The sequence below is a fragment of the Neolamprologus brichardi genome, chromosome 3 (genome assembly GCF_056152115.1).
Source record: "Neolamprologus brichardi isolate AB-2024 chromosome 3, ASM5615211v1, whole genome shotgun sequence".
Taxonomy (NCBI): domain Eukaryota; kingdom Metazoa; phylum Chordata; class Actinopteri; order Cichliformes; family Cichlidae; genus Neolamprologus; species Neolamprologus brichardi.
Genome location: NC_142106.1, coordinates 53,638,668 through 53,653,236, shown reverse-complemented (window position 1 = coordinate 53,653,236; position 14,569 = coordinate 53,638,668). Strand labels below are relative to the sequence as shown.

Below are 14,569 nucleotides of genomic sequence, written 5' to 3'. Positions count from 1 at the left end.
ACTGCTGATTTCATTACTCTTAACTTTTAAAGGCAGATTTTGTATCTGAGAGCAGAGACACTTGCTGTGTTCAGTGTGACTTTAAGTTCAGGCTACCCTTGATTTAGTAGTAGGGGTGGGTTTTGATTATCGATTTATCGATTAAAATCGATTCTGGCTTGGATAACGTGATATCGATTAATTAAAATCCTGAATCAATTTTTTAATATAAATTTATTTTGCCCGAAACGCCAGAATCTCAGGTTAAACCTCCCAAAATTTCAACAACCACCAAACAGCGCGGAGCCGCCGACGCATCAGAATCAGTGAGATGTGACTTTCTCACCTGACTGCAAGCCGACAGCTCGCTGATTCTGATGTTTTGGCGGGTCCGCGCTTTGTGTTTACGCCCTTTTTGCGCTGATTCTGAAGCTGCAGGTTTTATCTCTCTCAAAACAATATTGAGTAAACCAGCAGAAAAACAAGATCCAAACTACACTTCACATAAACATCGTCATGGATTCCCTCTGATTGTTTTGCTGCGGTTTTATTAGAGACACAGCTGAGCATTTTGCATTTTGCATAATTTTAAAACGTTTAAATTTGTTCAGTATTGAACAGCAGAAATTAGGTTTTCTTTTCGCAATTAAGTGAAAGGAAAAAAAAACAGCGGCCGACAGGCTGTAAGAACGGTAGACTTGTGCAAAACAAGCAACCGAATAATGCAGTAAACAGATTTTTAGACGGGAAACTGTCCTTGAAGTACAGAGAGAGAGAGAGAGAGAGAGAGCTGTGCATGAAGTATGATTTTATCGAGAGGGAATTCATGACGATGTTTATGTGAAGCGTAGTTTGGATCTTCTTTTGCTGCTGGTTTACTCAATATTGTTTGGAGAGAGATAAAACCTGCAGCTTCAGAATCAGCGCTAAAGGGCGTAAACACAAAGCGCGGACCCGCCGAAACATCAGAATCAACGAGCTGTCGGCTTTCAGCTCGTGTCCGTGCAGTCAGGTGAGAAAGTCACATCTCACTGATTCTGATGCGTTGGCGGCTCCGCGCTTTGTGTTTACGTCTTTGTGCAGAATCCGTGTTCCTGCTCTCATTTACTGTTTTAGCTGTTTGGTGGTTGTTGAAATTTTGGGGGGTTTAACCTGAGATTCTGGCATTTTGGCCAAAATAAATTTATATTAAAAAATTGATTTTAATGAATCGATATCACGTTATCCAAGCGAGAATCGATTTTAATCGATAAATCGATAATCAAAACCCACCCCTAGTCTGCTGTCGTACTTGTATGCATGTTTTTTCCTTTTTCAGTTTAACTGGTGATATTCATTCGTGTATTGTAGGTGAATGCACTGATGCTAGATCATAAATTCCACAGAGTTAGTAAACTGGCCGTTTTTGCTCAATAATTCCTGTTTCATGTTCAAACCATCAGACAGAAACTCTGCATTTGTTTTTATGTTCTTCAGCCTGTTGTTCTTGAGGTAATCTGTGATGCGTTTAATGACCCTCCACATGCTCTGAGGGTCATTTGAAGAGAAATAGAACTTCATCTTTAGAGCATAAGTGGGTTTTTGCCCTCTTTATGCCCGTGGTCAGGCTCTGTTTATTGTAGTATAACACTCATAGGACACAGTGTCCTGCTGCACACACTCTGCACACAATGACAGCTGCAGAGTTTGTGTCTGATGTATTAAGTATGAAACACTGTTGGGTCAGAATGAATCCAGGTGCAGGTGTGTCAGTTTAGGACCACTGGACTAACATCCAAGTGCTCACAATATAAAGTGTATTCTGTAGTAACATCCTGGTGTTGCAGCAACAGTCCCACATGGAAACGTCAACAGTCAAACTCAAAATCTCTTTTTGTCAACAATAAAATGACAGCAGACCAATTTGAACAAAATTGGTAAAAAGCTTCAGAAATTAGTAGAATATTAAAAAGTGTCTTGATGCTCAATCATCCAATAAATCCCCAAAAAGTTGATTCTGTTCATCTGGACGTTTTCAGCAGCATGGATCAGTGTGAGGACAGAGAGGAGGGAGTCCCTCCCTCTAAAACCACTCTGTGTGGGGAACATGAGAGCCAGACCAAAGCTCAGAGGTGAGATGACCATCTCTAACTGTCCATGACTCTTCTCCATGTCACAGCTCAGCACTCACATCACTGCTCCATCATTATTCACACTCATACCTCTGTGTGTGTTGTTTTAAAGCCCAGAGCTGTGGGGCGTACCAGGCTCAGCTGGACATAACCCTAAAACTAATCCAGAACCTGGACCTGAACCCAGCTGTGTTTCCTTAAAGAGCAACGACTCGAAGTATATTGCTGTAAACTTTAACAAAAGACTGTTATGTGACAAAGAGTAAGTACATTATTTTTTATGAGTTTCAGATTGTTCATCATGTCTTTAATTTAATATTTCCAGTTTTTCCTTCCTATCTCATGAAGCTGTTACATTTATTGTTTTTCTTTTAGGATCAATAAGAGGCCAGAATCTCCTGGACCTGAACCCAGCTGTGTTTCCTTAAAGAGCAACGAGTCGAAGGAAATTGTTGTAAACTTTAAAGGATGTTCTTCTGCTGCTGAGAGGTAATGTGTGTCTAGATGTTGTTCCTGACTCTGTATTTTTGAATAAATCCTCATGTTTAATATCAGCTCAGCTCTTTTTCACACACATTTCTATGTTGGTATGTGAAGCGGTGTGTGTTGGAGTGTTTCCACAAACACAGCAGTCAGAGTGGAAAGAGTGGATGTTGTAGGAGGTGTTTGTGTAGTGAAGAGGCTGAGTGTCTGTAGGACTCCAGCTGCTCCAGCAGGTGTCTCCTTTGTGCTTTGCTTCAAACACAGTGTAGGGAGGAGCTTCCACTCAGGTGTTTCAGGTGTTGCTGGATGGAGGAGGACAAATAGTTTTTCCCTTCAGTGACACTTCAGCAGCTCAATGTTCTGGGGAGATGTTTGTCTTTATGAAGGTTTATGGATTATTGTTCTTACTTTGGTTAAACTGAGCAATACACTTTCCATCTAACATTTAAAGTAAATTTCCAGGTGAAAAAAAAGATCTGCAGCTGCAGCCTCTGTGATGTTTCACAGTCTGAAAGTAACAAATTCAACCAGAGTTCAAACAAAGGCTTAATATACGTGTGTATTTGATATAATGCCAACAAGTACAAATAGGTGTTCTTACAGGTCTTATTCACAGAGGTCTGATAAGTCTGGTGACTTTCACAGTCAGCAGTTTTGCTGCCTTTTATTTTATATTGGCCTTTTTAAAGCCCTTCAAATGCTCCCACATTCATACAGAGCTTTTAATAGCAAACTCCTTTACAGTCCTTCTCCTCTCACACACGATCACACGACTGATTTGTCTGCAGCAGCTGTGTTACTGCTAGTATTTTATTATGTGTGTAATCTCCTCATATTGTTCCTATGGTTTAGTTTGACCTCCTTCTGCAAACTCAGCTGCTCTGTTGCTGATACACGTCTCCATGAATATGATTGATCAGATGCTGCCAACACCATGTGTTTCATGTGAACGCTCAGCTGAAACCCTGGGTTGACTTATCGAGTTAATAACAAGCTTCACGTGACTGTGAATGCTAAAGTGAATCCAGATAAAGGAAAGAGACCCTGCTAATGTTGAACTCACTTCTTAGTGTAGATCCCAGGAGGAAGTTCAACATAGCCAGCCATTCTTTGTGCTAGCTCGACCAAACCTGAGACCACAGTGCAGGATGATGATTATCATCTGTCTCTGTCAAGGACATTTAAAATCCACAAATAACAAAAATAATTATATTTGATCATTAAAATATGTTTTCAATTGAAAAAGCATGAGCACACTGGTGGATTACAGAAACATGAAAACTCGTTAACAGTAAAGTTAATTTAGGCGTAAAGAAAGTGTCAAACATACTTATGTAGAAGGACTGATGTTTGTGTTAAAATACCCTCTTAAAGCTGAAATACTGATTCAACTTTCTCCAAAAGTTGATTCTGTTCATCTGGACGTAGTGTTTTGTGTGAGAAACGTTTCGTCAGTCATCCAGGTGACGTCTTCAGTCTCAGCTGACTGCAGGTTTCAATCTTATAAACAGGACATTTGCATAATGACTGAAACCAGCCCACTGAAGGAACAATGGGCTGGGAGGTCAGTTCCTTAATCTTAATTATGCAATTCTCATGACCATTGATCAACAACCACTGATCAATGATCATGAGTCCCATTCACAGAGAGTTGGGGAATGGGATTGTGAAACGTGGGAGAAACGTTTCGTCTCTCATCCTTCAGTCTCAGCTGTCTGTCAAGCATCAAGCATCTGGTTCACAGAGAGGATAACCCTCAAATGGGCTGTACAACATTATATAGGGAGACAAAAACAGAGATTATCGTAGCCATCGCTCTCTCGCATGGATGTGGCAGTCTTGCTGTCTGCTGTGAATCCTCCCCGTACCTCCGTGACCTCATCTGTTGTCTGCTCCCTCCTCTGTAAGAGACAGTAAAGGAAAACACGTCTCTGCCTAGTCTTGAAAATCTAATCTTATCATCTATTGTTCTTCTAGGGCCTCTTCTTCTTGTGGCCTCAGCTAACTGCTAATATTTAAATGGCTAACATTAACATGTGTGCAGCCAGGTTAACATTTATGATGAACTATGATTAATTTACTGATGTTGAAACTGGAGCTTTACTGACCTCTGAAATTCCTCCTAAAGTGTTATTCAGTGTTGTGACAGTCAGCTGCTTCAGCTGCTGCTGGGATGGGCTGTGGCAAAGAGAACAGAGAAAATCAAAATCAGACTTTTTCTCTGAATTAAAAGCAAGGAAACAACAATATATTCTACATGGTGAAACTGATGGTTTATGGTGTTTGGGTCTGTTTTTCTGTATTTATACAGATAAAGTGTAAACTCAGATGAATTATACCATCAAATGTTAAAGGAAAATATCAGGATGAGTGTCTGTGAGCTGAGAAGGACGTGAAGCGAGCAGATTATCCCAGAGCTGAAGCTGCTCTGTGTGCAGAGATGAGCTCAGATTCCTGCTGTGATTGATCAACAGTCACAGAAATGTAGACTTGTAGTTATTACTGCAGTATGGTCACAGCAGATACTGATAAACATGTATTATGAGGATGGATGATCAAGTTTCTCACTCTCTCCTTTAAATCTCAGTTTTTTTCTTCTTCACAGTTTATCTGTTAATTTATTAATGAATAACACTGAAAGAGTTTCTGTTATATTCCCCCTTGAACATCACCTTATTAGGGCGGCATTAGGAAATAGCTCCCCTCCAAAGAATGAATAAATGAATGATGATAATAATAAAATGATTAAAAAGCAGAGCTCAGAGTGGTAGAATGGTGAAACATGGATCCACGGGTGGTTCAACTGCATTTGGTGACGTGACTAAAGCAAATCTTTCAAATAATCCCACCATCAACAGGATGTTGTCTCCTTTATTACGGTTACTTTAATTGGTCACCGTGTGAATTTCTTTGAAATGAACCGAATTCTTTTATTTGTTGGTTGTTGCATATTTAACCTCTACAGTCAGGAAAGGAGGAGATGAGGCCTCAACAATGTTGGGTTGTGGCTGTGGTTCAGGTTAGAGTGAGTGTCCATGGAATAAATGTAAGTCAGTGAACTGGAAACATGACTGTGTTAAAACTTTTTTCCTTTTTATAATGAGTCTGATCAAAGGTGGACAGAAGTATCTCCACTTTGACTTTTCTGTGTCACCATCAGAGCTTCTGCACAGTGTGGAGAAAGATCCAGAAGCAGAGCTGGACTGCAGACAGCCAGTCAGAGCAGCTGTGTACAAAGTAAGACTGAACATCTGTCTGCTGATGGACTCATTTCTGAAAACTGGACTTCTTGTGTTGTTCAGACATTGAAGAGTTATCTATCTCTTTAGTCTCATTGTTTTTCTTTCTTTCAGCAGATGTTGGTCTGCAGGAGGTTTTAGATGAACATAAGATCAGTCTGAGGAGGAGATGTGAACGTGTGACTGAAGGAAGTGATGAAACAGGAAGTAGAACCCTCCTCAACAGGATCTACACTGAGCTCTACATCACAGAGGGACAGAGTGAAGAGGTTCATACCCAACATGAGGTGAGGCAGCTGGTGACAGCTTCCAAGAGGGACGCCCTCCATGACGCTCCAATCAGGTGCCAGGACATCTTTAAAGCCTTACCTGACCAACAGAGACCCATCAGAGTGGTTCTGACCAACGGCGTGGCTGGCGTTGGAAAAACCTTCTCAGTGCAGAAGTTCACTCTGGACTGGGCAGAGGGCTTGGAGAACCAACATGTCAGTGTGGTGGTTCTGCTTTCATTCAGGGAGCTGAACCTGATCAGAGATGAGCAGTACAGTCTTCTGGAGCTGCTCCATGTTTTCCATCCAACATTACAGAAGGTCACAGCAGAGAAGCTGGCTGTCTCTCAGCTTTTGTTCATCTTTGACGGCCTGGATGAAAGCAGACTTTCATTGGATTTCACCAACAGGAAGCTGCTGTCTGATGTCACACAGAAGTCATCAGTCAGCCAGCTGCTGACAAACCTCATCCAGGGGAATCTGCTTCCCTCGGCTCTCGTCTGGATAACTTCCCGACCTGCAGCAGCCAATCAGATCCCTCCTACATGTGTTAACAGGCTAACAGAAGTACGAGGCTTCACTGACGCCCAGAAGGAGGAGTACTTCAGGAGGAGATTCAGTGATGAAGAGCTGTCCAGCAGAATCATCTCCCACATGAAGACATCCAGGATCCTCCACGTCATGTGTAGTATCCCAGTCTTCTGCTGGATCACTGCTACAGTTCTGGAGCACATGTTGACTACAGAGCAGAGAGGAGAGCTGCCCAAGACCCTGACTGACATGTACTCACACTTCCTGCTGGTTCAGACAAAGAGGAAGAAGAACAAGTACCATCAGGGACATGAGACGAGTCCACAGGTGCTGATGAAGGGTGACAGGAAAGTTCTTCTGAAGCTGGGGAGGCTGGCGTTTGAACATCTGGAGAAAGGAAACATCATGTTCTACCAAGAAGACCTGGAGCAGTGTGGTCTGGATGTGACAGAGGCCTCGGTGTACTCAGGAGTTTGTACAGAGATCTTCAAAAGAGAGTGTGTGATCTTCCAGAAACCAGTCTACTGCTTTGTTCATCTGAGCATTCAGGAGTTTCTGGCTGCAGTCTACATGTTCCACTGTCACACCAACTGGAACACAGAGGTGGTAGAAGTTTTTCTTCGGCATTTCCGAGAAGAACACAAAAACAGATCTTTTTTTAAGAACATGTTCAAGTCTTACAGCTTCACATCACTGGATGTCTTTTTAACTAAAGTCATGGAGAAATCCCTCCAGAGTAAAAATGGCCACCTGGACCTGTTTGTTCACTTCCTTCATGGCCTCTGTCTGGAGTCCAACCAGAGACTCTTAGTAGGTCTGCTGGGTCAGACAGAGATCAGTCCAGGCACCATCCAGAGAGTCATCAACAACCTGAAGGAGTTGAACAGTGATGAAATCTCTCCTGACAGAAGCATCAACATCTTCCACTGTCTGATGGAGATGAACGACCTCTCAGTACATCAGGAGATCCAAGAGTTCCTGAAGTCAGAGAACAGATCAGAGAAGGAACTCTCTGAGATCCAGTGCTCAGCTCTGGCCTTCATGCTGCAGATGTCAGAGGAGGTTCTGGATGAGTTGGACCTGCAGAAGTACAAAACATCAAAGCAGGGACGACAGAGACTGATTCCAGCTCTGAGGAACTGCAGAAAGGCTCGGTGAGTCCAGATGTGATCATTAACATCATTGATGAGTGTAGGTTAGTAGTTTAATTTTGAAAATAAAATCAGATTGTAACCACAAAGTGTTTGTGTCCGTACGCTGCAACCTTCCACACCATTCCTTTATTGTACAGACTCAGCAGCAGCTCCATGGATCCCAAATCCAAGAGTGGAGAACAGATTTGAAGTGTGTCACATCCATGCAGTCACAGCTGTTTCCACCATGTTTCCACTGATATTAATCCTGTTCAATGACACGTTTCATATCAGTGAATATGTTCTTTAGCACGTCCACTGACATGTTTAAGTGTCCTGCTGGAAATCACTCAAATCATCCATGAAATCCATGAAAAATCCTTTTAGTGTTTCTAACTTCACCCTCTGTCCTCTCTCTCTCTCCATCCTCCTCACTGCTTCTTTCACTGATAATCACACAAACATCGTATTCAGCTACAAAATAACACAATAATATCATCTGATGATCATTATTATAAGAGCAGGATCCATATTTGATATCAGAGTAACACACTGCTTGGTTATGTGCAGTCATCATCAGTGACTGTGGGTCAAACAGAAGCTCTCTGATTGGTTGCTGACCTTGGTCACCTGTCCACTCTCACCTGTTTGTGTTTGCTCTCTCTTTGCTGTCTCCATCCTCTCTCTCCTTTCTCTCCCTCTCTGTCTTTGTACCGTCACTCAGGTCCAATGGAAACAGTGACATTTACAAACCAATCAAAGACAAACTGATCCATGTCAGGTTATAACAATATTCAAAGTGAATACAGGCTGCTGCTGGACACAGAAAGGTAACATCATTTTGACTTGCTGTCACCTGGATCTGGACTCATAAACACTGAAGCCCTGAACAGGAATACAAATCATTTTCTGCCAACTAGCGACACACCAGCAGATAATGGCTCAGAAAGCTAAAATGAGCCAATCATTTCTGTGTTTAGTTCCCCTGAAATCAGATCTGATATCAGCAGCTCTGATTTCATTCATCATTATTGTCCAGTGATGAGATTTCTGCTCCGTTTGGTAACAGTCAGCAGGTTTTTCCTGCGTGTGGACGTGAACAGTCGTACCTGACAGCAGGTAGCAAACAGAGATCATCTTTCCAGCTGGAACTCTTCACTGAGCTGAACTCATTCAAAATGTTCTGGAGTCAAAACAGGAAACAGTCCAAATGTGTGTCTTCACTCTGACTCTGGATCAGATCTCAGTGACAGACTGTGGACATTATGGAAGCCTAAATGTGACACCATCTTCCTCCTTCATCTGCAGATTAAAGCCAAACAAAGATTCTCATTAAAAGTCTGCAGGTCTGAGAGAGACTCAATCGTTGTCTCATGTCAAACACAGTAAGAGGAGCTGAAGCACAGATGTGAGGAGCAGATTCATCAGATTATGACCTCACTCTGTTTTGTCTTCATTCAGTCTGTGTTTATAATGCAGATTTTCTGCTTTTATAATAACACATTTTATATTTTCTATCATCACAGACTGACTGAGTGTCGACTCTCAGAGTCTCACTGTGAAGTTGTGGCCTCAGCTCTGAAGTCCAACCCCTCCCATCTGACACAGCTGGACATGAGTAACAACTACAAGCTGCAGGATTCAGCAGTGAAGCTTTTGTGTGCTGGACTGGAGAGTCCAAACTGTCGACTGGAGACTCTGAGGTGCGCTCACTGACTGCGGCTGTTGTTGTTTTTCTATATTTCAGGTCTTTGATTGATGTTTGAAACTTTCTTTAGTTCCTAAATGTTCAGGATGTGTCTGAAGACAAATGTGAAGAAGTTTGAGTGCTTTCAGAAAAGTTGTCTTTCCAAACGACTGAACAACAGTTTTTCCTTTTGGCTCCAAACAGAAGTGACAGACTTGAGCAGGGTTCATTTAAAGGTTGACAGAAGTGGAGTGGTGACAGGGAGATGTTTGACAGGACAAATGTTTCAGGTTCATGTTGTGCCCCATCAGTCAGTGAAGATGAAGTCAGTGCTGATGAGGCTGTAGAGTGTGTGAGGGATGTGAATGAGGATGATGAAGATCTGATGATAGCAGATAAAAACAGGCTGCAGAGACTTTGAGCCATACAGGGCACACAGTGTGTGTACAGAACAGCTGAAATCATTATGGAGGCCTCACTGGAATATGGAAGCATCACAGTACAGCTTCAGTGAAGCATTAAAGTCTCTGATATGAGATGAGAAATGAAGCAGCCAGAGCTTTTTCATGAGTGGAAATCCACTGTGACTGTGAGCTGCTGCTACAGCCTCCAGATTAGCCAGCAGCTCATCCTGTTCAATATTTTCTCACCAACTTTAATGGAAGTGTGATGTTTTCAGCTGGAGTGATGGTCAGGGTGGCCTCCCTCTCCTCTTCTTCTCCTCTTCCTCTTTCATTTGTAAAGCCACTTCTGCTGCTTTCGTTCATTTGGAAGTCCTGTAGCTGAGTTTGGGAGAGACTAACAGCCTCGGCAGCAGAGGGGAGAAAGGCTGTAACACCACCACTTTACTCTGTTCTACCTATCACATCATTTTATCAGGAAACAAATATGCTCATGTTTTTACTATATTTGTCTTGAAGATGTAAGAAGATCACATGGTGCTTTTTATTATTGTGTTGGTTTGTTTCCTGTGTCTTGGATGGAGCCCAGCTGTGCGTGGCCCCTGGGCCTGTGGTCAGAGTGTGTGCTGGATAATCCGGCCCAGGATGAGGCCAAACTGACATGGGATGAAATATCTGTCACATAATTGAGCTTAGTGTAGTTTCATTTCTGCAAAATTTAAAAACAACCAGAACTTTTTTCTGTCTTTTCTTTGTTATACTGTAGACTTTCTTTGATACTGTGTCCAAAAGGAGCAGCTTTTACTTTGAAGGGGATGCGTCTCTGTTTCCTCTTCAGGTTGGATGATGGAAGCAAATTAGTGTGTGATGTTCTTTCAGTGTTGCACTTTGTAGATGCTCCCTGAGCACTGGTCTCACAGCCAGCTGCACATAGAGACCAGTGTTGTTAGTCCAGGTCAGAAGATGACTTGTTGGAATGAAAATGAGCTTGTAGTTTGTCTGCTTTAATAATGTGACTGGAAAAAGGTGTTGGACTTCAAATATGTCCATTTCTTTCACACTTCACCTTTAAAAGTGAAGCCTTGTGGTTCCTGGAAGAAAAAACACGACTTTTTCAAGTCTTTGTCCTGTTTTTATGATAAATGTACGACTTTAATGTGAAACATTCAGAGTTTTTTCTCTTGTTGTGTTTGTTTGAAGCTGCTTCCTGTTGGCTTCAGCTGTTTGGAGTTTCCATTTTCTAAACTTCTACATTCTGAACCTTCTTAAGCTCTGATCAGATGATGAAACACTGAATGATTTCAAGCTCACACTTTGTCTACTAAACTTACATCTTTCATTCTTTATACAGATTGGTGAGCTGTGATTTGTCAGAGATCAGCTGTGATTATCTGGCAGCAGCACTGAAGTCCAACCCCTCCCATCTGAGAGAGCTGGACCTGAGCAGGAACTACGAGCTGCAGGATTCAGGAGTGAAGCATCTGTGTGGTTTCATGGAGAGTCCAGGATGTGGACTTGAAACTCTGAGGTCAGTCAGCATGTTTTAGTTGTGCTGAGATGAATATGATGTGAAAGTTGTGCTGACACTAAACTGCAGACATCAGGCTGATATTATACTGATCCACACTGAGGATCTTCATGGTAAAGTCTGTTTTCTTCTTCTCTGGTTTAGTCCATTGACTGTAGCAGAACAATGTTCACATTTCAAACCTTCAAAGAAGAAGAAAAATCCTCCACTGGATAATTCACTGTGAAACTCTCCAACTCTTCATTCCACCTTAAAGTCTGTCTGACACTGAAATCCAAAGTAAAATGTGTGTTTGCTTTACAGACAGCAGTCCAACACAAACATACACACATCATCCAAAACACAGTCCAACATCCAAATCTCTTCCACTGCCAGCATGAATGATGGGAAAGAGAAGGAGGAACACTCTGACATTCAGGGTTAGAATGAGTTTCATAAAGCAGACTGTGAAGATCAAAGCTGCATTAGAAAGCTTACATGAATGAATGAGTGGACAGAAGTGGACAGAGATCATCTGAAGCACTTCAAAGGCTTTAAATCAGCACATTTCTCTTTATTCTTTATCAACTCTGTTAGTTTCTCTCAGTTTTCTGTGAAATGAAGCTAACAGCAGGCTAACAAGATGCTGACCAATAGGTTTCTATTAAAGGTTGTAATTTGTATATGAAAAAGTGCTTTGGCTCAGCAGGGATCAGCTTAAAGGTAGAATACAGCTGCTGGATGGGATTAGCATGTCATAGCTATCTACCAAACTGCTAACTGGGGAATTTCAGGCCATCTATGAATCATTTTTCCTAACTGTTTATTCAGCTTAGGCTCACAGGGCTGCAGCCTGTGCCCTAGCTGTCATAGGGCAAGAGGCGTGGTCCACCTGCACAGGTGAGCAGTCCATCACAGGGCAAACAGAGAGAGACAGAGAAGCACTCTCTCACATCCACACCTACAGCCAATTTAGAAGCACCAATGAACCTAAGCAGCATTTCATTGGACTGTGGGAGAACATCCAACCTCCACAGAAAGGCCAACAAGCTTCAACCTACAACCTTCTTGCTTTAAGGCACTAGTGCTAACCACTTTTCCCCATTTCAGGTCAAATCCTGCATCTTCCTGTTTCTGATTCCAGGCCAGCTCCACTAACACTTTCTCATTAGACACTGCCACCTAGTGGAGGAAGTCTTAGTTGCATTTGAAGCTTCAGATTACAGTTAGTTCCTTTACAAAGAGGTGGAGGTGGTGGGGCCACAGCACCATCATCACTGAGTGCCATAGAACACTTAACCTTTGTTCCCATATGCTGGGAACTTCCTGTTGTTCCAAGGACGACTGGAAAATGTGTGAAAATCTCCAAGTCAGTTCCTCACAGCACACTTCAATCATTTTCCTCCCAAAGCATCAGGACCAGGGCTTTTTCTCTCTTTGATCCCACTAAGAGATTTCCACACAAACACCTCATCAGTGGGACTCTCAGAGCTACCAGCCCTTTGCTACAATCACAAAGCTCTTCATTGAAATCAATGATATCAAAGCTGGAATCAAATGTCCAGAGTCCAAATCTTCTGCTGATTCAGCATCACATTCATCTTTGCTCCTTGTTCTGCATCCCCACCATGGACTTCATTCCTTTCCAAGCCAGCCTTGAGTGTCCTTTATTCAGCTCATCCTCTGCTTTACTTTTACACCTGATTTTAGCTGCTTTATCTCTCTTTCAACAAGTTTCTGTGCCTCAATCTTTTTCTTCTCTCCCTCATAACAAGACAGCTTCTTCTGCCTGAGAACATGTTGGAGTGATTTACTAATCCAGGGCTTCTTATTGGGGAAAATACTTCCTGTTTTCAAAGTAATTCATTTTTTCCCAGAAAGAAATGTCAGTAGAAATCGATGATCTAAGTGAGGACATGAGCCTTTAAAAAGTCCCAGTGGGTGCAGTCAAAGCAGTCCCTCAGTCCCAGTATAGAGTCTTTGGTCCAGACTGGAACAACTGTGTGCCCAGTTTGAGCTCTCTTCAGTCCTGTGACCTGACAGACCCAGAGGGGCCATCACATCACATTTAGAAGCTCCCCTAATGGAGCCACAACACATGTCCAATACTTAGTCTGTCTTGTTGGACCAACTGAAAGAAATGATTCAAGGACTTAGTCACAGAACAGAGATTCAAATCTCCAAAATCCAACTGGCTGCATCAGGACATATAGTCTGAAACTCTGCACAGTTTCCTGTTTGAAGCTGCTTCCTGTTGGCTTCAGCTGTTTGGAGTTTCCATTTTCTAAACTTCTACATTATGAACCTTCTTCAGCTCTGAACAGATGATGAAACACTGAATGATTTCAAGCTCACACTTTGTCTAATAAACTTACATCTTTCATTCTTTATACAGATTGTGGGACTGTGGTTTGTCAGAGATCAGCTGTGATTATATGGCAGCAGCACTGAAGTCCAACCCCTCCCATCTTCGAGAGCTGGAGCTGAGAGGAAACAACCTGAAGTATCCAGATGTGAAGCAGCTGTCTGATCTTCAGCAGAGTCCAGACTACAGACTCGAGACTCTGCTGTAAGTAGAGTGATGGAGTGAGTGGGTGGTGCTGTCAGCAGTATTGTACTAAACACAGTCAGTATGAAACAAAGATCCAGTGTTTCCTGTAAAGCTGCAGCTTCTCAGTGAAGCTGTGAGAGGAGAATGGTGACAGGCTTCAGGATTGGACACAAACACTTCCTGTTTCTGACCTTTATGGTCACCATGGTAACGGCTGACACGCTCTGATCAAACACTGTCAACAGCCAATCAGCTCTCTGAACAAAGCAGCACGCAGACCAATGACTGCATTCATTTCCAAGTTTAAAGCAGTGAAGAACACAGTCTGTAGGTGTGGAAGAATTTAGTGAGAGCAGATGTTTGGATGGAATTCCTCCAGTTAACAGCTGGAACCGTCCATCTGGATTGTTGGGCTTGTTGTTGGGGTTCCTACAGAGCTCAGAGTGGACACACCAAGGTTCTTCTAATGAATGAAAGTCCAAACTCAAACTAGGAGGGAAAAACATTTTCATCAACTTCAATAAAAATCCAAAGATTAGAAAAAGTGAAGCAACAATGAGTCCTAGTACAGTCCCAGCACTGAAGTCCCTGCTGCTCTTTATACTGGATGTGCTGCATCACTGACTGACAGCTGATGAAGAGTCTCTGGAAACACTTATTTATCTCCTCTGCTCTTCC

At 42.4% G+C, this 14,569-nt stretch overlaps 1 protein-coding gene across 2 annotated transcripts in view; it reads left to right on the top strand.

The window, feature by feature from the left end:
• Positions 1–14,569, top strand: part of LOC148105834 (protein NLRC3-like) — a 111,969-nt gene that overhangs the window by 74,191 nt on the left and 23,209 nt on the right. The window contains exons 1-7 of one of the 2 annotated variants that reach the window (XM_087838952.1): positions 1,996–2,090; positions 2,203–2,352; positions 2,466–2,579; positions 5,734–5,810; positions 5,927–7,766; positions 9,272–9,448; positions 11,185–11,380. In XM_087838952.1, the coding sequence (XP_087695078.1) occupies positions 2,002–2,090; positions 2,203–2,352; positions 2,466–2,579; positions 5,734–5,810; positions 5,927–7,766; positions 9,272–9,448; positions 11,185–11,380 (2,643 nt within the window). In that variant the 5' untranslated portion in view covers positions 1,996–2,001. Of the gene's footprint in view, positions 1–1,995; positions 2,091–2,202; positions 2,353–2,465; positions 2,580–5,733; positions 5,811–5,926; positions 7,767–9,271; positions 9,449–11,184; positions 11,381–14,569 lie in introns of those variants that run through there. The other variant, XM_087838951.1, reaches the window with a different exon arrangement.